Below are 23,932 nucleotides of genomic sequence, written 5' to 3' on the forward strand. Positions count from 1 at the left end.
ATCAAGCTGCTACTTACCCATCCTGGTCCTGGAGTACCTTTGCTCTGTACACTTTAGTGATGTCTTGGCTACCAACAAGCCTATTTTAATCCATCAGATAGTAACCAAACGCTCCTTTGCTGCAGAGCACAGAAATCATTCAAATTTGCAGTCAACAGATACATCTGGGCCAGATTTTGGATCAATGGACTAGGCTGGAACTGCACATATACTGTATATGCAAAATTCAAAATACGGGGAGTGGTTGGTCTCTTTTGCAATCAAATCTGAATACTATGGAATTCGTTTCACATTTGTTTAATTTGACAGATTTTAAATGGATAATGGACATCACTAGACAAAAAGGAATAAACAACTATATGAAAAGGAACAAAACCAAAAACAAAGGAAGACTTTAACACACTTGCCCAAACAAGCACTAAATCTGACAAAAATAGATCAACCAATGACATAGCTGTGAAGGAACATATTAGCCATTGTTTTCTTGTCATCAACAGTAATTTTAACTGATTGTTAACATACTGTTCAAGTCTTCAACTGATTTGCTCCCAACATACGAATGGGTACAAATATGGTTCATTACCCAGCTGCACAAATTGCTTCTGACATACTGGGCAGCTACAGGGTTCTTCTCCCGTGTGGATTCTGACATACTGGGCAGCTATGGGCTTCTTCAGTTGTGTGGATTGTCTTCTGCTCCTCCATGTGGCCTGTTTCACCAAAGCCCTTCCTGCAGTATTTGCAGCACTATGGCAAGCGGACACCCTTGTGTGAGCGTTTAGGTGCTTCTCAAGAGTCTGGGCAAGTTTGAAACACCTGCCCTAAACATCACTGACATTATTTCTTGTAGGTGATTAGCCACGTGTTTCTCTAGTCACAAGTACTTTTTGATTTATTTGGTTTTTTAAATAGGTAATTTTATATATAATGGCAACAAATGACATTTTAAGTTTTATGACAAAACGTGCAAACAAGCTGGCCTGAGAGGTGTGTAGCGGGATATGACTCAGTGCATCTCTGGTGCTGCTTTTGATGAGTACAGTGTCATGAGTGTGTCTGTCCAGCGGTGCAAAGAGGGGATACAGCAAGGCATGGCATGGTGTTTATTCATTCGTTTGCATAGAAAATGACGCCTTTTCACATTGTGGAACTACAAATATGGCGGTCTTTTTTGTGCGGCGTAGTAAAGACATATGTTGTGGAATTTTGAACAAACAGCAAGTCAGACGTGATTAAGAGAGTAATTTAATAAGAAAAAGAATAAAATAAATGTTTGGCTCTCCTCAGGTAGGGAGCCCCGAGTATACAAAACCGTGGCTAGTTATACTACTCCTGTGCTGTCTTTAACCAATCATCTTTTCTTAAGCAGCTCTTCTTTCCTTTGTTGCTGTGGCTATAAGCCAATCAGCTCTCAGCTTGTTTTTTTCCACAAACCAACCCAAACTGTCTCCAAACAGTGTGGGTTGTGTGTCAAGTTGACCTTGATGTTAACAGTTCCTGATACATGTTCAACTTAATCAGCAACAGGCGGATATAAATGTGCAAACAGCATTATTAATTTAAGAACACAAGGATCAGTGTGATTTTATATGAATCACATAATACATAGTTTCGTATCATTTTCCATCACACGTAAAAACAGAGTCTCACCGTATTGTCGGGCAGGAGGATCTGGACTCATTTATTACTTAATATCTTACCCCATCTAGCGGTCATTAGAGGTTAGTCTTGAATTGATTTCTGTCGTGCAATATTTTAGATATAAATGTTTACATTTTCTATTACAGAACACGGCAAAGTATAGTCAACCAGTTCTAACCTTTTGAGAAAAACTTTAACTTCAAAGTAGGTGAATCTATTTACTTAGATTGAACCAATCGGATCACAGTTTATTTACATAGCATCAATGCTTTGAGTGCTTTAGATATAAGGACATCATGGCGATCTTTCTGCTCACACCTCAGTCAGTCTAGAATTCTGTACTATGTGTTTCTATAGCTTCCAACTTTCACGAGTTTCTTGAATCTGTGGAGAAAAGTGCAGACTCAGGTACTTTCTTATTTGTGAACATTTATACATTTTATGTAATTTTTTTATCATCTATAATGTTTCATTACTTTTCATTTATAGATATAAGGACACAAAAACAGTTCATATACTCAATGAATTGTTACAAGATAATCTTTTCTAGAGAATGTTTACCATTTGTTAAAAGACTGATTTATTTCTAAAGGTTTATGCAGTTTGTTAATTTGTCACATGGAGGCAGAAGGGGTGAATCTGATATACCCCTCTTCCATCATCAACTATTCATCGAGTCCTCCAGTGGAGCTTGTACAACCAAAGAAACGCATACAGCGGTCACCGGCGGTTCTAAGTTACATCTAAAGAGGTCTAGGCCTATACACACTGTTCCACCTGAGGTAATAAAATGTTTTGGGGTAAAGGTATTTTCATGAGGCGATCTGTGATCTAATTATAATAGGCTTTGAAGCTCTCTGCAACAGGTGCAGAGTGGTGCAAGACTGTGTTTGAAAGCATAAAGAGGAATAATGTTTCTGGGGTATCTCAAGGCCTTTTTGGGTCTGTAAGTGCAGAGCAGAGGCTCTGATGCAGGTGGTTTCAAGGCCTCTGTGGAAGTCTACGGCAGATGACTCTGGACTGTTCCCGTGAGAAATAGCTTCCTAAGTATTGGGAAAGATCCCGGCTTTTAAAAGACGTGAAAGCCTCTTCGAGAGTTCTGTGGCTAAGCAAGGTTCATTATCTTACCATAAGAGCAGGGTGATACTGACCTGCAACATCATCTTGCAGGTGTTTGATGGTATGAGTTGAGATCATCTTTGTTAAAAACAAAAAAAACAACAACAAAAAAAAAAAACAGGAAAATCTTCCAATAGGATATACTGGGGTCAAGCTTCAATTTGTACAATGATAGATCTCAATTTGCATATATTGAATAATGTATGGTTGAACACAGTGGTGGAGATTTCAAACACCAGTATGTAGAGAAGGTGTGGCAATCACATAATCAGTTGTGAAAACTGGATAAAAATGTGTGTTCCTTGTGTGATTATTAGACATATTCTGGACTATGCCTCGTTTGTATGTAACGCTGAGCTCAAAATAAATAATGGACCTACTACTCTCTTCAATTAATTCTTGAGTCTGCATCTTTATTTTCTGTTTAAAGAGGACTTAATAAAATTACTGGAATGTGGGCAATATCTAGTAACACAGTGCCGAGTCTGCTAAACGTAGATCCCAGCCTTTTATATGGCCTCTTCCCTTTAATTCTACTGACTATAATTAATGTAAACCTTGTCGATTCTGGTGTTTGCTGTATAGAGGTAGCGAAAACTTTGCTAAAACAATGAAAAATATGCATCCTGTGAAAAGTTTATTGAACAATATAACATTGTTCCTTACCCAGAGCCATAACACGTCATTGATGGAAATCACACTGATGTGAGGGCGGTATGGGCCAACTCAACTGTATTTCCTGATTGTTTTATTCTGCAGGAGGATGTGGTCCAAATATTTAAAAAATCACAGGTTTGTTTAAGAGGACATAGTCGAACAGTTTGGGCTTACTGTTATTTTAATACTAGTGGTAACTATTAGTAAATACAACAATCTGACCATCCTCATACTGCATTGAGTGCTGTGCAGCTAACAAAGATGATAAAGGGTAGAAACCGAAAGGTATGAGAAGGGATGAAAAGTAGTAATGAAGTTTGGAAAGTAATGTCGTTCCTAAATACCCAGTCAGTTAGTTTTAAAGTTAAACATTCAAACATAACATGAAGAGTCAGCCTTCAGAATTAGTTAAAGAGAATAGCTGGTCCCATCCTTTATTGCCGGTTAACCTTAACAAACATTATTGAGGCACCCTTCGTGAAGGTCTAACTGTCAAACAGAGAACCCATATTTTTATACACTTTTCAGAAGTGGTTATGTATTCACCCCACCTTCCTTTACATATTAGTGTTTGCATTCACCACCATTACATCTGAACCACACAGTAGTCAATATATGCAAACTGCTATTCAATACCCACACCAGTTGGAAGCCATTACCACTACATTCCAAGAGAAGATTTGTATTAGCCTTGTCCTAAAGAAGATTGTTTTTCTATATGGTCCTGAGCCTGGTGGAGAGTTCATATATCTTACCCTGAGGTCCACCAAAAGCCTACGCAGGATCCTTTACTGAAGCCTGAAGCCCTGTATGTAAGTCATTCTGAAAGGACACAGAATCTCTAAACTCCCTTATGTTTTATGTTATTAATCTGTCCAATGCACTGTTAGGCCTCTTTTCCCTGTAAACACGCATGTTATTACCTCAGTAATAACAGGGACCACCTCTTGTAAAGAATTTATTGCATTTGAAAGTATGGAAATGTGGTCAAAGGTGATGCTAGAAACATCTCCCTTTAAAGGTTAGAAAAGGATATGGAAAGGTGGCTACATGCTTAAAAGCTAAAATGTTACATGTAACTAAACTGTGAGAGATGCCTTTATAAAGAACAGTGTGTGAATCTACAGGGGATGCAGTGGCTGATGTGATCGTGCGTCTGCTATGATAGCGAGGCGAGGTTATTATATTGTGGCTTGTATGTAGTTCAAATGAAATTAAGGAATGGTCTGAGATGGCATCCGACTGGGGTAGTCTGACTATGTTCTCCGTGTCCACCGTATGTCAATAGTAAGTCAAGCGCATGTCCATCAGAGTGTGTGGGTTCTCTTATACATTGGATGAAACCAATTGATTCTGATATACAGCTAAAGGCCAATCTCAAAGGGTCTTGGGCATTATCAAGGTGAATATTGAAATCACAAAAAATAATGGCTCTTTCTACAAAAGTGACTAGATTAGAAAGGAAATCTGAAAATTCCTTAATAAATTCTGAGTAGGGCCGTGGTGGCCTATAGATACCAAATAGTGAAACAGGCTGGGTGGGCTTCATATCGCTGGCTACATCATTCATTTTAGAAAAAAAAACAAAATTTCCCCTTTTTTCCTCAATTATCCTGTTATCTTCAATTCCCTGCTCTAAAGCGATTACTCACGTAATACTAGTCAGAGTTTTAGGGTGCCCCAAAAGGGTGCATTAGGTGCATTAAAGTTACTAATAAAGACATCAGAATATTCCCTGTCTTTCAAGTAGAAAATAAATCAGAATACCACAGAAATGTATTTGCTATTAAGTAACCTAGAGCCTTAAAGATTATTTTGGACTTCAGTGGACGTAAGAACAATAGCAGGTAAATAAACTTTATTTATTTATTTATTCCTTAATATGGCATTCTCTAAAATGATGTAAATACATTGAAAATATGCAGTACAAGTGCAGTAAAATAATTCAATGTTGTACTTCTTCTTCTTCAAAGCAGAGCATTGGGTACTTAATACCATTGAACTGTGTCAAATCAATGTGCCCTATTACCATTGAATTTTTACTATTACTATTACAACAGTAATGTAAATAATGTGATACAAATAGTTAATGAAGTACAAATTCATGAAACTCACATGCTGCTAGTATGTTAAAAGTTATAAATGTAAATGACAATTAATTATTCATACTGTTGTTGGTGGGGAATTCAGTAGATTGACTGATTTAAACAACTCCCAAAGTATTTGCATAACCTGAAACACACATTATGAAGACTTCCATTAAAATTACATTTATTTCAAGATTAGACTAGGAATGGAAAGAAGTACAATGTAAGAAAAAATCAAATAGGTCCTCTGAAAAAGCTGAAATTGTCAGTCATGTAAAGCTTTTACAAGATGAAGCATAATGTCATGGAATGTTAGCCTCCCTCGAGTCATGTGGTTTGGCCTGCCACGTTCAGTGGGAGGGCTGTGTTTGCAACCACACCTGCACCTTGTTCGTCTCAATGTATATAAACCCGTGTTAAAGTGTACAGGGTGTTGGTCATTGTCGGTGTAATGTCTGAATGTAACATGTTTATGTTAGATGTATTCTTGTGTATCATGTTTGTTTAACTTCATTTGTTTCAGGTCCATGTTTATTGTTTCTAATACGTGAGTGCCACTGTCATTTATGTTAATAAATGTTCGTCCCAGTCGGTGGAGTCTGTGCGTCCTGCCCCTCGCCCTATGGCACTCGGGCCGCCACACGTAATCACAGTGCATTATTTCTTTATTATATTAAACTTTTGTACTGGTGTTAAAGCAGGCCAAATATTATACATTGATTCATATACTAAGTACTAAAAGTGTTATACATTGATTGATGCGGAGAAAACTATACATCAACTTTTTTATGGCTACTAAATAAAGGTACAATACTGAGCCTGATAAGTATAAACATTTTAAACAGCTTTTTATCGTTTAGGGTTTTTTTTTCCTTTTGTGCAAGTCTAAATTAGTCCACTGGGACAATGACACACAAACACTAACACCAACACATCAATGGTCCCTCAATTTAGAGTATTTTTTATTTGAAATGGAGCCGAACTGAGCATGACAACACTGGGATGGAGCAGCGGGTAGGAGAGCCTCATCTTCAGCGTTGCTTGGAGGTGCTCTCCATGGAAGTGATGGCCCAGGGGTGGAAGAATGCCATTCTGGTGGAGAAGGTGGGGTGCCAATGAGACAGGTGTGTCATGCCTGCAGAAGACACTGTCAGAGGCAGATAAGCAGAAGGACAAGGTGAAGTAACATAGCTCAAGGTCCCTACTTAACTGCACCATTTAGAAAGCATGCATAACTTAAAGATAGTTGTGAAAGCCTGAAGGTCTACAACAGGCAGTAATGAACTTTTCTAAACTGGATTTATGGGTTTTACATTGCGCAGAGGCTGAACGATTTTTAATTTCGACCTTTTGTCAGTGTGTTTACAGTATTTACTTACTGTAGCCCAGTCCTTGAATGAAGTATTTCAAGGCTTCTGCCAGCTTGCCAGGCTATAAGGTAAGAACAGGACACAATAGATTACACAGTGCATCACTCAGTTTGAATGCAAGAGCATTATTTTAATGGGTAACGACAGACCTGATCAAGCTGTGGTAGACCTCCACAGTCAGCCATCTTCATGAGGGACAACATGAAGGACAATGTTATTCACCACAAGTTCATCACAAAGTTCTAGATTTATAAGCCCCCAGTGACATATAATGACTTCTGCATTTATAATGAGAGTCAAATAAAAAAAGCAAAACATAACATTTTAAGTATCGCTTTGCTGAGGTTTGAAGGTCACTAACTTTGAGGAGGGTTGTCTTTGAGGGATTCATTTTGGAATTGCAGTCAACCTACGACGGAAAACACAAACATTTGCACGCAGGCTCCCAGGTACATATAGAAGTTTGATTTGAATGCTGGGTTGGATTTTGAATGTTGTTTTTAAACTTCTGCATGTAAAACAAGCTGTACATACCACAGCATCCACCACAGGAGAGTCATCTCCTACCACCAGAAGAGTGTGACACCTACAGCAACAAAACCTTTCAGGCATGTGGTGGCACAGGGGCATTTTACATCAAAAAATAACATGGAATAAGGATAAAAGAGAAACAGTTTCTCACTTACTTTAGAGTCTTTCTACCCAGAGAAGTTCTCTTAATGTTCAGTTTACTTCGGCTGAAAATTGATCAGATCTAATAAGACTGGGAGCTGTTCATATGACAAACAAGTCTAGAAGCAGAGAGCTCAGAAGATTCCATAGAATGCAGATGTCAGTCATACCTGTTGTAGGACTTCATAAAATGCAGAAGGTTGGTCTGGTTAATCCTTTTGCTGATGTTGTGACGGAAGGTCTTTACAAATTCTGCCTTCTTCTTAATCTCCTCCTGCCACGGTGCCATAAAGGAGTCAGTCCAAGACACAATCAGTCACAAAACATTAAAACTTGATGTGAATATGAATTTAAATGTCTCTTCCTCTATATGCACAGTCTGCACAGGCACTCGAGACAGAAATGTATAATAAAAGGAATATGTAAAAAAAAAAAAAAACATTGTTGACCTTTTGATGGACAATAATGTAGGCATCTGGTTCTTTAGTTACGAAAAGGACACAGTCTAAATTCAGGACAGCTCATTTGGAACACTCATCTTTAGTAATAAGGCATTTAACTTTTAAATATTCTAGTTCAGTGTTTAGTGACCCAGTCCACAGTACACATGAAATGGCCCACATGTTTATTCTAACCCAGCCCAGTACAACTGTACCAGGTGTTCATTTTCCTAATGGCTTGGTTTAGGAGCTAGGATGATGTTGTCAGGAGCTGGGATAGAGGGAAAATGTGGGATGTCAGATGTATCACAAGGACTGGGTTGACAAGTACTGCTCAATAATACATACAATATACATTTCATTTTAGGCGTTATTTCGTACCTGACCGAACAGGTGGGAGATGACAACACTGGGGGGACCAAGGGCCCAGCTGGAAATCTGTGGAAAGTGTGGGTTGATCTTTAGTGGCTGGAGTACACATAAGCTTTGATCAAATACATTACTTTATTAAAAGAGGCTTGACACTGTTCTAAGGATCCTAAAAGAATAAAAATATAGGGTCGATTGTCACCATATGATTGGCATGAAAGGTTAACTGGAAACTGCAGAAAACTAAGAGTAATATGCTGAGAACTATTTGTTATCACATTGAAAGTTATATGGATTCAGTGAACAGCCAAGACACAGGGAACAAGACAGTTTAAATACATGAAGTAATAAGAGTTAAACAAGACAGGTGCAAATAATAAGGAGCGGAGAAAATGAAGCTAAGGAACGGAACCACAACAAGGAAGTAAAGCAAAACAAAAGACATGAGACAGGGAAACCATAGACATGGACGCTAGGTGGGACCAGCTAAACGACATAATTGTAGAGATACAGGGATCGTGATGATTAAGCAGGGTGTTAACAGAATGATAATTACTATTGCATTAGACTGTGATACCTTGGATGCTGCCCGGTCTGCCCAGCCCTCTACCTGAGCATTAATGTTCATCAGGACAAGGCCCTCAACCAAGTCTGGGTACTTCAACTGCAAGACATTTATGCATGAGCAGTCAAAGGGAGATGAACCTTCAGGGCAAAATTACTTACTATATGTCAAACTGTTGTAGTTAAATGAGCAATTAAGAGTCTCCATATTTGGCATTCTTGCACTTTACATTGCACTTAGAAAAAGGTTTGTTTACATGTGCAAGCAGAGGAACAATAGTGAAGTGTCAGTATTCTGGAGAGTTGATGTCTAGCTAGCTTGACAGTGTAATGATTAGGATTATGCTGCAAGTATCAACACTTTGTTACAAAGCAAGAATTTCACCAAGGAGTAATCCTTGTTTGATCATTGTGTTAAAATCTATTGGGAAGAAAGACAGTGCTACAACTCACAGCGAACCGTGTGAGGATGTTTGCTCCTGCTCCAACACCCATTCCAATAACACTCTTAATTCTGTGGAGAGAAAAAAATGTACATAACTTTAAACCATTAAAGCGCAAGGTTTCAGATTAGAACAAGGATTGACAGTTTAATCTCAGAGTAAATGGCTAATCTGGTTCACTCACTTAAAATGCTTGAGCACAATTGGGAGGGTCTCGGAGAGCTTGTCCATTGAGGGATATGTGAATCTACAGGAAAAAATTGCCCTGAGTGAGTTATAATTCTAAGGGACGCCACTGATTCTTCAGGATTTGAACCTGCTAAACCTAGCTATGATGTACTGGGAGCCACAGCCATCAATGTAGCATATGAACGCTAAGAAAAAAGTTCATGAAAGAAACCCTGGTGCATGACAAGCCGGTGCCAGCTAGACATGCTGACAGTCAGGGCCTCCAGATGTTAGTTTAGGTGGGCACCAACACCATGGCATAGAGTCGTCCTGTCTGACTGCCAGGAAGGAGTGGTCTGAGGGCAGACGGAGGGCTATGGAGTAGGTTCTGATAAATATACATTCTGGAAAAAATTGTATGGGGTAGCTGAAGGTCACATTTTAGATTAGATTTAACCTTGGAATGTCTTTCAGCCCCTGAAAGAACATTGTGGCATATGGTGCACTCACGCTCACCCTGCAGGGAAGGTGCTGGCACCCTCATGTTGCCCAGGAGCGTTGACCTGACACACGGCAAAGTGTCGCATGATTTCCTGCATGTCCTCATCATAGAAAAGAACGTCGAAGCAAGTTTTGTCTGCAGACATGCATTCCAGGGTCATTACAACACAATAAATGATGCTTATGCTAAGTTTTAGACTTTAGAGCAATCAGCTACGTGCCACAAGCAACAGTATCAGAGTCTTACGGTTCATTCCGATGTCATGGTAGGTGAGGATGACCGGTCGGTTATCCCTGGGGATACCTGCCATGGTGCAGCATACAGTGCCAAAGGGGGTCTCCACATTGTCCTCCTATAAGACCCAGGTGGAGTATAAAGGTCTAGGTCTAGATGTATAAGAAAAACCTCTAAAAAGAGGTCTGATTCCACTGCAGTGGTTTTGTGTGTCAGGACATTACTCTGTCACACTTAGAACTACTTCTGTGGAATGAGCCTCTTATCACGAGGAATGTCAATCATTTATTTATTATTTATCATTAACCAAGTTAATTTGTTTACAAAAGATCATGTTTGACTCAGAAGACACATGACAGTGCTTGAAAACATGCTTTATGGGTAAAAGCTTTAGCCTATTGAAACATCTGTGAAAAGGTAGTGCTACTTACCACAACTTGACCCCAAAATGCCCCCTTAAAATCCTTCAGACAAAACACAGAGAAAAATAGATTTTGGAGTGGTAACATTTCATTCTGGATGTGAAAAGATCCATCCCATAGACTTTATTCTATTAACAGTACTCAATGTCTGAAAATACAGCCTTATTTTACCGGACACAACGGGTCCATACAAAAGGCATCATCAGATGTTTCTTCATCATCCTCCAATAGAGGGTTATAGAGGGCCTGGGGGTTAAGAAGCAAAAATTCTCAGTACAAAGTTAGATAAAACTTGGTTGTAAGGTAGTATTAAACAAGTATTCTCTTTTTAAAACATTTGCCCAACCTACCCTTTTTGCCATTATCCCAAAAGTTGACGAGCAAATATTCCTCGCTAAATCGATTCCCTGTCTGAATACCGTCTGCATTGCTGGTGCCACTGTAAGGGTCGTTTCCTTTTGGTCACAGAGATTCAGTACAGACTTATTTGGATATTAGGCTGTGCAGTTCCAATTTAGAATATTTGCAGCTCTCCTGTAATAGTAATATTATGACATCACTAAAATACTTTTGAGCAGTTTAATGACAGATTCCCTAAAATCTATATGACAAGAACACCATGCCACTTTTTAATGCTTGATGAAGTATGTTTTGGATGTTACAGCTGTTTTTCTGACAGACCTTCTCTGTTTGAAATGCATCAAAATGATCCCTAAGAGACTAAAGATTCCACTGTACCTTGTTCTGTAAAATTCAGTAGTAATCCACCACCTATGGTTAGGTTTAATTCACCCTATTGTCTCCCAACCTTTGAACTGCTGAAGTGTGTCAAGTGAAATAACATATAGATGCTTGCGCTCACCTTTAAAATAGATGTAGTGATGTCATAGCCATTGTGACGTCATAGACATTGTGATGTTACTACAGGGTTGCGCTGACATTTTGGTCATTGGGAAAATAAGTCAAAAGTTTAAAAAATATGTGAAATCCCTATTTTTAGCGGCAGCTGAGTACGTAGCTGAAAGATGGGTACAGTTATATAGACATTTATTACAGTTTTCCAATACAACACGAAGTCCCTCCATGCAGGCACTACATGGGTTTTTGATAAAGATCAAGACATTAACTGTAATACAGAGAGAGGTCGGTAGAGTAGGCAAAACTGTCATCAAGTAAAATTACTGTTACTTTAAAATAATAACTACTGAAGTAGAAGTAAAAGTAGTCATTTAAATTATTACTTAAGTAAAAGTAAGAAAGTATCTGTTACAAGAATACTCAAGTAGCAAGTTACTTCACTGGAACTCATTTAATAGCAGTTTAATGCCATTGAACTGTGTCAAATCAATGTGCCCTATTACCATTGAATTTTTACTATTACTATTACAACAGTAATGTAAATAATGTGATACAAATAGTTAATGAAGTACAAATTCATGAAACTCACATGCTACTAGTATGTTAAAAGTTATAAATGTAAATGACAATTAATTATTCATACTGTTGTTGGTGGGGAATTCAGTGGATTGACTGATTTAAACAACTCCCAAAGTATTTGCATAACCTGAAACACACATTATGAAGACTTCCATTAAAATTAAATTTATTTCAAGATTAGACTAGGAATGGAAAGAAGTACAATGTAAGAAAGAATTAAATAGGTCCTCTGAAAAAGCTGAAATTGTCAGTCATGTAAAGCTTTTACAAGATGAAGCATAATGTCATGGAATGTTAGCCTCCCCCGAGTCATGTGGTTTGGCCTGCCACGTTCAGTGGGAGGGCTGTGTTTGTAACCACACCTGCACCTTGTTCGTCTCAATGTATATAAACCCGTGTTAAAGTGTACAGGGTGTTGGTCATTGTCGGTGTAATGTCTGAATGTAACGTGTTTATGTTAGATGTATTCTTGTGTATTATGTTTGTTTAACTTCATTTGTTTCAGGTCCATGTTTATTGTTTCTAATACATGAGTGCCGCTGTCATTTATGTTAATAAATGTTCGTCCCAGTCAGTGGAGTCTGTGCGTCCTGCCCCTCGCCCTACGGCACTCGTGCCGCCACACGTAATCACAGTGCATTATTTCTTTATTATATTAAACTTTTGTACTGGTGTTAAAGCAGTCCAAATATTATACATTGATTCATATACTAAGTACTAAAAGTGTTATACATTGATTGATGTACTATACATATATGAACTGTTTTCTGTATCCTTATGTCTATAAATTAAAAGAATTAAAACATTTAAATGATAAATAAATTACAATAAATGTATAAATGTTCACAAATAAGAAACTACATTGGTCTGCACTTTTCTCCACAGATTCAAGGAACTCATGAAAGTTGGAAGCTATAGAAACACATAATACAGAATTATAGACTGACTGATGTGTGAGCAGAAAGATCACTGTGATGTTCTCATATCTAAAGCACTCAAAGCATTGATGTTATGTAAATGAACTGTGATCTCATTGGTTTAAGGAAATAGATTCACCTACTTTGAAGTTCAAGTTTTTATCAAAAGGTTAGAACTGGTTGACTATACTTTGTCTGTTCTGCAACAGGAAATTTAAACATTTATATCCGAAGTATTACGCGATAGAAATCAGTTCAAGACTACCCGTTATTGACCGCTAGATGGGGGAAGATACGAAGAAATAAATGAGTCCAGATCCTCCTGCCCGACTTTACGGTGAGACTCTGCTTTTACGTCATTAAAACGCTAAAGAAAAAAGGCCGCCATATTTGTAGTTCCAAAACGTGAAAAGGTGTCATTTTGTATGCCAAAGAATGAATAAACACCATGCCATGCCTTGAAGACGACGAAATTGCAATCAATTTAGCTAGCCATAAGAATAAGAATAGCTGTTTGATTTACATAATCACAAATATATTGCATGTACATACATCTACATTTCAGTCGATCAAAATGTTTCACGTACTTATAACCGCAACTTTATGTTACAGCGGTCATATCAGATATTTACCAATATAAAACGCAACAGGTGTCGTGTTCTGTAATAGAACATTTTAACATTTATATCCATATTACACTGCATAAATCAATTCAAGACTGTAGAGTCGTCGTACCAAATGACGTAAACTCAATATAAACCGCTGACTTAATTTAATGAACAGTATTAAGATAATGAGTGAGTACAGCGAGTCTTGTCTTACTGATGCCTGTTCTAACTGAACATAGGCAGACTCCTGCATGCTGACTGGTCTAGTCACCAAACACCTGCAGCTATGGCAGCTCGTAGCAGGCAAACAGAACAGTCATTTATTCAAATGATCTACACTGACAACAGTTCTGGAATGTTACCCCTGCCATAGAATTAAAAAGATTCAAGTTCAGCAAATGTTAGCGCATTTGACAATGGGACAGAGACAGAGCAGGACGAAAATCCACCCTCTGCCGACTGAACAAGAGCGGCGGAGGATGAGCAATGACTGGCCCATTAGACCAATCTTGAAGCGGATAGATTTCTGGGCAGAACGTGACCAAAGCTGGAGGTTCCCTGCTCGAAGATCAGGCACTAGCAGGCAAACCGAGCATTGCACAGGCCATATTTGAAATTCCCACAATGCTTTTCTCACCGGGCGTATGTCGGGGCAATAACGTTGTCAGTTGGTCCTACCAGACAATTATCAGCATGACGAGAGCCTTTCATATCAATAAATTCTGACAACACTTTGAAAGTGATAAGCAGTGGTTAGCTCGAAAGTTATTCATAAACAAGCACGTTGAAAATTACGAAGCAAGAGACTTAGATCAGCTGTTGTCTCTATCGATGGTCTGAGTGAACCATGTGTTCTTAGCATGCAGGTATGGTCTAACGCCTTATGTGCTGAGTTGCTGTTTCCATATTTTAAAAATAGAACATTGTTAAACGGCATCTGTAATAGTTAAGGAAAGTGTGTTATAAGTATAAAGTGTTACAGTAAGTGTTTTGGCCCCTGACTGCCATTAGGACAAGCCAAGACAACCGCTCACTACGTTAGCTTATCTACTTGTTAAATCAGCCTGAAATTAAGATACAGATAAAAGTGTTGATTTTTATACTAAGATTTTAACAACTTGAGCCAAAGTATTCAGAATGTAAATGTTTGGTCTAGCAGGTATGGCCCACAACTGATGCAGAGAGTGCATGACATGGCAGAGGGGATTCATGTTGGCAAAATGCCCTCCTACGAATTAGTCCCAAATACTGAAGCAAAAAAGAGGCCGAATTCATCTGATGGAAGTAAGTCTAAAAGGGCTTCTTGATGATGTTACCCTGGTGACTTGCATTCTTTCCAGATGCTCAACAACCACTAAAAGTAGTGCATTGCTAAAAACTACTACTTGTGCTGGAGGTGTTGAAAATATGGTTTCCTTGTCATTGTCAGTTTGATTTTATAAGGTTCTACGTGGGCATCGATAGGAGCTGAAACTGTGCATGTGTTGCCCCTCTGAGGAGATGAGCCAATGAGGAAGATGCCCGTGTTGAAATTTGGCTCTAGACCACGCTTTGAGCTGGTGCACTTTGTCAGCGGTTGAAGTTGCAGCAGCATTGGCGGAGTGGGACGCAATGGGGAGAAGGAGAACGAGAAGGATCTCAGGAGTGAGAAGCTGAACAGCGGCAAGCAGCGGGAGGCTGGAGACAAAGCCTCTCCTCTCCCTTCTCTGACACAAACACAGTCACGCGTTATATACTCACATAATCCAAAATCCAGCATCTTTTATTTGCTGTTAGCTGGCAAAGAGTAATCAGTATAGTCAGATTCCTTTAATGTAAACACTTGGGAAAATTCCTGCCATGATATCACTTTGGACACAGGGAAAATCTGATAGTAAATATTCTGGCAGGGACAGGCCATGACGACTAAGGAAAGTTTATAATGAAGGTTAATTACACCATTCCATAAAATATAGATTCAGTTAAAATGATCAAACTTTTAAGTCATTCACTTTTATTTTTATGTAGTTAACCCTTTCTTACCGACTTAGTACAATGACAGGAGTTCATCAGAAACACTCTCAGTGGCATTTCTGCTTGAATTGGCTTGACTTAGAAATGGTTGGCTAGAAAATTCCTGCCATGAGATCACTTTGGACACAGGGAAGATATGATAGTAAATATTATGACAGGGTGAGGTCATGACTGCTTAGAAAAGTTTATAATGAAGGTCATGAAAGGTCAGTTTTGACTAATTGCAAAAAACGCCATGTAAACATTAGAATGGGAAAGTCAAGTGGTCTGAGCGAAGCGAACTGCGAACGAGGCATGGACCAGACTAACCAGGACCAATATTTTGAAAGGGATCAAAGGAGGATGACATCAAGAATAATTCTGATGATCAAGTGGTGCACGGTCAAGCAAATTGCAGCCAGATACAATGCTGTTGCTCCAACTAACATGTCTGAATGCACAGGTCATCACCTTAGCACATTTGGATGACCTGTTCAGATGATCTGTTCGAGTGTCATTGCTGTCTGAGGCAAACAGAACGGCAAGACTCCAGTGGGCAGAAGAGCAGAAAACTAAACAGTGGAACATCATCTTGTCAGATGTATCCAAAATTCTGTTGCACTATGATGATGGGAGGGTAAGAATTTGGCATAAGCAGCATGAATTAAAGAGTCCTTCCTGTCAGGTGTCAACAGTTCAAGCTGGTAGAGGTGGCATAAAGGTGTGAGGAATGTTTTCTTGGCACACCATGGGTCCTCTGAAATCAGTAGATGTTTGAACAGAAGGGCTTACCTATGTATTGCGACCGAGTGCATCCCTTCATGCAGCTGCTTAAACTATGGCAGAAGGACACTTTCAACAAGACAAGAAACCCTGCCGCAAGGGTTGTATAATCACGGATTTGTTCCAGTATCAAGACAGCAAATTTTCAATGTTTTCCTGGCCTTCACAGTCCCCAGATCTTAATCCTATAGAACATCCCTGGGTAAAGGTATAACAGGCAGTTTAGAACATGTCAGTCCCTCTATGTAATTTGAGAGAAAATATCCTATGAAGATTGGACCAAGATTCCTGCAGAGTATTTTCAGCATATAGTGGAAACTATGCCAGAAAGAATTGCTGCAGTTCTGGAGGCCAAAGAAGGTCCAACATGCTATTAAATGGGTGTACTTAAGCCAGATACACTGTGTCCTATAATAGGATGTTGCTGGAATGTATGTGGATGTTGTTGGAATGGCCGCAGAGTTGCAGCAGCAGTACAGGTAGTCTGTGATCCTTTCCCCGATCCGAGTGAGTTTGCCCTATTACACGGTGTCGAGTTATGATGTGAATGTTTAATTACACAGGATGGATTGTGGGCGACGGAACCGAACAGCCTTCAGGATTCAAATAGAGAAAGGTGAAACTTCTCCAGCCTTTGAGTTAATCACAGGACTATTGCATAGCAATTAGGGATAACAGAACAGCTTTCGGGGGTTTGGGTGGGGTGCCTTATCCGCCCCTTTAACAGAGTAGTCACAGTTCAAATTTCCCTTCTTCCATTGTTTACAAGGCATTATACATGTGGTTTATTTATAGTGCACAGAGTAATATGCAGCGAGTCTGGTCTGTCTGCTTTGGAAGAGAAACATTTGGCCAAAAGAGCAAGACACAGCCAGGAGGATGATTGGTAAGAGCACATCATAATATGCACCTTAAAGCTGTGCTCTACAGCTAGGTCCTGTTCCATGACTGCATATATAAATTTACTACTGACATTGCCATTTATATCTGGCCATTTACAGTGCACTCTTGCTCAATGCAGCACTTGAAGCTGATTTTCCATTGTGTAGTTATTATGTTCAAGAGATGTTTGACCCGGTCAGGTTGACACACTTTAGTGAGGGCAGAAGTATCCTAGAGGACACTACAGACAGTGACGAAGACATCTCAGAGCGCGAGGTGAGAGGTTGAGTTTTTTGTTACTCTTTCTACGACATACTTTTCATGCCAGGTACTATTGTCCAGTTCAGCCAAATTTAATTTACTGCCTTGTATTATCATATATAAATTGCTGAACATCTTATCACTCAGTTTCAAACATCCCCTCAGCTGTTTTAAGCCATTTCGGTTATTCAGAAGTACTGCTAAATGGATGTGGTGGGAAAATGAGAGCACATCAAACACAGACAGCTTTATGCATTGAGTAGTAAAGAGTAAAAGTTTATTGAGTTCTGTCCCCTGTATAACAGAGTAAGAGGACTGACCCGCAGTACGGTCCCCCTCCCCTTATACACAGAACAGAAGAAAGAGAAAAAAAAGAAAAACGACTCCTACAGAGTATTGGCTAATTCATGTTTTGGTTAGCCTGAGCGCTGAAGGCTTCTTCTATCTCTATGGTTAGAACGGTATGTGAGCAGCTGGTGTACCTGACTCACACGCTTATCTGCAGACTGTTATGCTGTGACTATAGAAACATAAAGCAAAGTAAAATAAAGCAAAGTAAATTTCCACAAAATGAAGTAAGGTAAATTTCCACAACATTTCCCCCCTTTATTCTATATCACACATTATCACACATTTATTCAGCAAATAGCACTACGATGTCTTCATGTGGATCACCAGCACCGCCCATCTTGGGGAGCAGAATGTCTTCACTGAGCTGCGGTTGGTCATTGGCATGGCCGCTGAGCGCTGGCATGGTGAACACACTAGAAAGACGTCTGACACGCAATGACAAAAAAGGAGGTAAACACAGAAGAAGAAGAAAAAGAAGAAGAATGGGTAGCAGAATGGGCAACGCTACAGCCGCTACTGGAACTGTAGGCTGCGGAGTGAAGGCAGATCACATATGATTCATATAATCAGTAATATTAGCGCTGAGATCTGGAATGTAAAAACAGCAGGAAGTGTTAATCATTTTGCACACTCCTCCTTCCTTCATGGTTAGGAGATTTAATACCATTCTATGTTGAAGCACTACTGCCCTTATCGCTTGTTGTTCTATCTTTACGGCACCTATTGCTGCTAAGGTGTCATTAACTACTTGCAGTAACTGATAAGCTAAGCCACTGATCTTTTGCAGGGCTGCTACTGTGCCACCGCCCAGGAAAAGGGACCAACCAATGGTTTCACCCGGAGTGGTCCATGGGTCCCTCAGAATTCTACCACAAGAGTCTATGCTGGTTATGTCTCTCCTCACCCTGTGCTGCTTGGCATGGGGAAGTGTATACACCTGTGTCCTTGGGCGCACTACAGCTGGATAACAACATCCAGTCCAGTTCTGTGGCAATTCACCATAGGCCACCGAACCACCGACCCGCATTACATTCCAATACCCCTGCAGGGTTGTCATGGAGCAATTCCACAGGGAACTGCTATTGGAGTCACTGCAAGTGCCGTTGCTGTGCACCTGCACATAGTCGACGCATCTGGACCAGCCTTCCGGCACCTGCTGCTTCATCTGCTATACAAATATCTCACCCTTACTAGCTGCCACATGCAGCATCATTTTCGGTGGTGCGGGGTTAGTGGGACTGGGACAGTTTGAGGTCTGGTTAATAACCTGGCACATAGAGATTGTCATATTCACTTCTCCTACGTCTGCGTTTTTCAGAGGGATTACAGTCCATGGAACACTGGTATGCTGGCACACCAGGCACTCTTGCTCGATATGTTGGGCATGCACAATGACTGACATACACGCTGTATTTTGCTGGCATTTAGCTGCTAATCGTTCTGCCTCAGTGGCGTTGGGACCCTGAAATGGCAACAAGTCTTCTGATAAGTCGTGGGATTCTTCATCCATGTTAATATGCAGTCTATGTTCTGACTGTGTTAGCTGTGTCTGATTTTCTCTATGTGGCAGTGCTACATGTGTCAGAGGCACACAAATGTCAGCCCCCACCCTTTCTATACAGCACAGATAGCTACCATTGGGATTGTTCCAGTTTCCTCGTAACTTTACCTGAATGGCATTTCCATCCCCGGGCGCACTGGCAATAGTAAGATTGACTGTTTAACTTCACTATCAGTTCTGATGTCCCATACATAGTTTCTGTTTGCAGAATAATCATAAGAACCAGACGGAACCCTAATGATTTGACTCTGCTTTGTGGTGTTTTCTCTTAGGTGACCTGTAATTGTCTGCTGCACTGGCTTATTGAAGGCTTGATACCATGGGATTTGTTCCTTGTTAGAGGTGCTAAAATAGCCGTTGTTTAACCTGGTCCAATAACCGGAGGAGGAGGTATCCCAGGTTATACGTTCGGATGTACTCAAGTGGACACTATGCCAGACCCCAAGTATCACAAGCACCAACACACCCATCTTATGGGTTTCTTGACGGTTCCGAGTGTTGAAAGGGTAGGCCTTGCCTTTAACACCCTACTCAACACAGTTCCAACTCAACCAGTACTTTAATATGCTGTCCACGATTCCCCCTTTGCTCATATGGCTACGCCCATGAGCAATTCTGATTAGGCCCTGCACGTATGATTTGGGTAGGCAAGGTTTGCCCGTAGGTGTGTGTGTCCAAGCACCATTGTACACTGTGCAGTCTAGTTATCTCCACCTGGTGCGCTCGGTGGCGGTAGCCCATGACTGAATCTCCCGTAATGTGGCCTGCGGGGTAGCAGCGGTTTCCTGTATTGCTTGCACAGCGGTTTTAGTTGCAGCTGCCTTTGCTACTCTATCTGCAAAATTATTCCCCTTGCTGATTTGGTCTTCTGTAGTCTTGTGAGCTGCACACTTAACAACTGCAATTGTCTTTGGCAGCAAAATGGCTTCTAGCAAGATGGCGATGTCTAATATATTTCCCCGAGCTTGTCAGGAATTGCCTATGTTTCCATATGGCTCCAAAATCATTAACAGTTTTGTCTGCAGCTAGTTTGCATGCTTCCGTCAGTGCTATTAGTTCAGCAGCCTGCGCTGAATAGGAGGATGGTAATACTTCTGTTTTAAGTATTTCATGATCTGTTACTACCGCGTATGCTTCCCTATTGACCCCTGTGTCGTCCCTGCTTGCTGACCCATCCACATAGAGGCATAGGTCTGGGTTACTTATGGCTTCTTCCAAGAGATCAACCCGCGGTATATATACTTCAGCTAAGATTGCTGTGCAGTCTTGTGGATCTCCATCCTCCTCCGTAGGAAGGAGTGTAGCTGGGTTCAGTGTTATACACCTTTTGACAGTTATATTAGGCATATCTAAGAGGGTGGTGTGGTATCTCAGCTACCACTGGGCTGAGAAGTGTGACACTCTTTGGTCCTGCAGTATTCGGTGTACTGCGTGTGGGACTAAAAGAGTAAGATGGGAGTATGCCACTATGGTTTAGGTAGCGAAATTAGGGCTTGTGGTCGGTTTTGAGACAGCTTGTGTGTATTTCCCTTAATGATATGCCCCAAGAACGTCACTTCCTCCTTAAAATTCTGTAATTTTGCTCTACTAGGTCAGTTAGATGTATGTTACATCTGAAATATTTCCATCAGCTTTTACGCAACATACTAAACAAAGGTTAGGAACAGGCTAACTCAAATCAGGCTAACTCTCAGCAGGTCAAAAGTACTTCAGACTGCAAACTATGATCTTGTATTTTATCAAATTTTATCATAATTGTAACGCAGGGAGGATTGGCAGGATACAAAAGAGGAGCCATGATGCATACAACGATGTTTATTTAGAGACATGGAAGACAACGTAGCAATAAGGCTATCGTGGGATCAAACACTGACAACGTTAACGTTTACACAAAGGACTTATATACGCAAACAATAACAACACAACGAAGGGCAGGCGTGAAACACAAGTGAGCGTGGCCACACGGATGAACACACACACACACACACACAAGCAAACGCACACGGGGAGACGTTTGGGGGGAGGGGCCGTACCGTGACAAGAATATGTTCACACATGCTCTCTCTCTCTCTCTCTCTCTTTCTCTCTCTCTCTCTCTCTCTCTCTCTCTCTCTCTCTCTCTCTCTCTCTCTCTCTCCTCCCCATCCTTTCAGCCTTTGGGTTTCAATAATACCCCCAGGGCAGACAGAGCCACTATTCAAGCAATGTAATATTCTGTAATATTCTGCTCTGGCTCCTCCTACCTCTGCAATGACATCCTCAGCTTTTATTTCAGTGGGTGTTGCATAGCCACTCATAAATATAAGTATGCCCCTGCCTGAGCTCCTGAAATTACTACAGCCTATTAAAAAAAAACCCTAATGAGTGAGCTTTTACGTAACATACTAAACAAAGGTTAAGAACAAGCTAAATCAAATCAGGCTAACTCTCAGCAGGTCAGAAATACTTCAGACTGCAAACCATGACCTAGTATTTTGTCAAACATGTTTGTTATTACATTATCAGTGACTTAGCCTTGTTAAAGTAGATGAGGGCTTGTGGTCGTGAGAGAGTGACAATAAGCAGCAGCATAACCTTGTAGAGCAGCACCTGCTCCGAGTTACGCATACGCACCAACGGGTCCGTGCATCTCTGACTACAGGTGAACAAACCGGTACAGTGTGCTGGCGTAAGTGCCATTAACCACTCTAAACTGGAGTTTTGAGTGTATATACGTGGAGGAAGGACAAGTAGTTAAAGAGCATTTCGTCTCCACATGTGTTGTGGTTGCTGGCGGTACTGGTCAGCGCAGGGCACGTGTGTCAAAGCTGGACATACTCCTGTCCAGTGATCTGGCAATGCAAAACAGAGACACTGAGCTGCAACAGAGTTCCAGAGTTTTAACAAGAATTTTGACTTATTGACAACTCGCATATAAGAACAAAGTGAAAGATTTAAGATCATGCTTTTATGTTTCCAGAAGATTAACTCACCTGCCTTTCAGAGACGTGCAGAGCGGAACTTTCAAAAAGCTTATCAACGTGATGAGAATGTGAGGTTTAGGTTCATCTATAGTGTTACAGTAACAATGTGAAATATGGATATTGAGGTCAGCATCACTTAAGAGTGTATGTGTGAAACATCCTTGTCACCATAAATGTTGTGTTGTTACAAAATTAAGCAGTCCATCCAGTTTCATTTACCTGATTTATTAGCAGCCTGTGCCCACGGTCTGACTCAAGTATTTTTATTTTTATTTCCTCCATGTTGTTTATAATAGGCCTACAGTAAGAAATCCTTTTAAAGGTGATCGCCATTTCTCCCATTGTATACTGTTGAAGCATACGAGTTTTTATTCACTGAGAGATATGTCATTTATGGGGATTAGGTACAGCGCGTTTTGTTCAGGACATTCACGACGATATATGGGCTAAATGGGATTGTAAAATAACTAGCTAGCTAGCCATGTATTTAGACAGAACCTGAATTGTGTTACATGGGGATTTTTATCCCATGTTTTTAAGGCTGCGTTATGTACAGCCTAGCATAAATAAATACGCAAGAATGCAGAGCACAAATAGTCCATAGTTTATTTTCCCTTCTATATAAGCCCGCAGGTTCATAGGTGACTAGCTTTTATAATTTCATGTGTAATTTGAGCATAATGGTGGAAACTTCAAAGAACAATATGGAAAAAAAGGAGGGTTGTTTACATAATTGCCCTTGAAAAAGTTTATAAGAATTAAACTCTTGTGTACCCCTCCGACATTCTCCGGAGGGTCCCTCAAAAGCATGTTTATATTTAAGTTGCAATAAAGGACGGGACCAGAAATTCTCTTCAACTAATTCTGATATCAAGTGGAAACAAGTTGTCAGGTTCTGGTCCGCACCGAACCAGGAACGCAGACACAGACACGTACACACATATCCGCACAAATCACCCACGACGACCACTGCTCGGTTCACAATCACACACTTATCAACCATCACGATCACCTGCTTCTAATTAACTCTCTCCCTATTTAAACCCCTCATGTACCATCCTCCAGTGTTTCCCATTTAGCATACTGTGGACTAAAGCTGAGCCTGTCTTCATGAGCTTCCACACATCTGTGTTTTTAAAACTTTTTGGCAGTGCTTTGTGTGACTAATATCCTGCCTTTTTATCCCTCACTCATGTCTTGCTCAGGTGTCAATATGTCACATAACTAAATTAGTGTTCTATTATTTTCTTAATTTGTACAAGAAGTACAAATATGTAGCTATCTAACATTTATAATGTGTATTGTTTCTTATTTTGTTAACATTAAAATGTAAAACCAAGTGAAAACATTTAAATGTAAAAACAGGTTTGACACTGCTTTGGATCTAGTGAAAATACTAGAAGCTGTCAACACCATGACCTGAGCAGTCTGCATTTAACACAGAGAGAGCCAGAGACAATGTACGACAACAACCAAAGGTATTCAGATC

The 23,932-nt window shown here is 40.1% G+C and overlaps 1 protein-coding gene and 1 long non-coding RNA gene across 2 annotated transcripts; both read right to left on the bottom strand.

Moving 5' to 3' along the window:
• Positions 1-7,442: 7,442 nt before the first annotated feature.
• Positions 7,443-8,426, bottom strand: LOC145656114 (uncharacterized). The gene is made up of 3 exons (XR_014121857.1): positions 8,368-8,426; positions 7,717-7,820; positions 7,443-7,611 (listed from the first exon to the last, which is right to left on the bottom strand). It is a non-coding gene; the product is annotated as an uncharacterized LOC145656114 (long non-coding RNA).
• Positions 8,427-8,515: 89 nt separating this feature from the next.
• LOC145656101 (protein NDRG1-like) lies at positions 8,516-10,504 on the bottom strand. The gene is made up of 6 exons (XM_081709511.1): positions 10,279-10,504; positions 10,047-10,167; positions 9,547-9,609; positions 9,373-9,433; positions 8,933-9,019; positions 8,516-8,524 (listed from the first exon to the last, which is right to left on the bottom strand). Exons 1-6 carry the CDS (start codon positions 10,340-10,342, stop codon positions 8,516-8,518), a joined length of 405 nt encoding a protein of 134 aa, XP_081565637.1. The 5' UTR covers positions 10,343-10,504.
• Between the last annotated feature and the right edge of the window lie 13,428 nt (positions 10,505-23,932).

Source organism: Electrophorus electricus, unplaced genomic scaffold, assembly GCF_041902795.1.
Source record: "Electrophorus electricus isolate QZ-2024a unplaced genomic scaffold, ASM4190279v1 Scaffold47, whole genome shotgun sequence".
NCBI classification, from domain to species: domain Eukaryota; kingdom Metazoa; phylum Chordata; class Actinopteri; order Gymnotiformes; family Gymnotidae; genus Electrophorus; species Electrophorus electricus.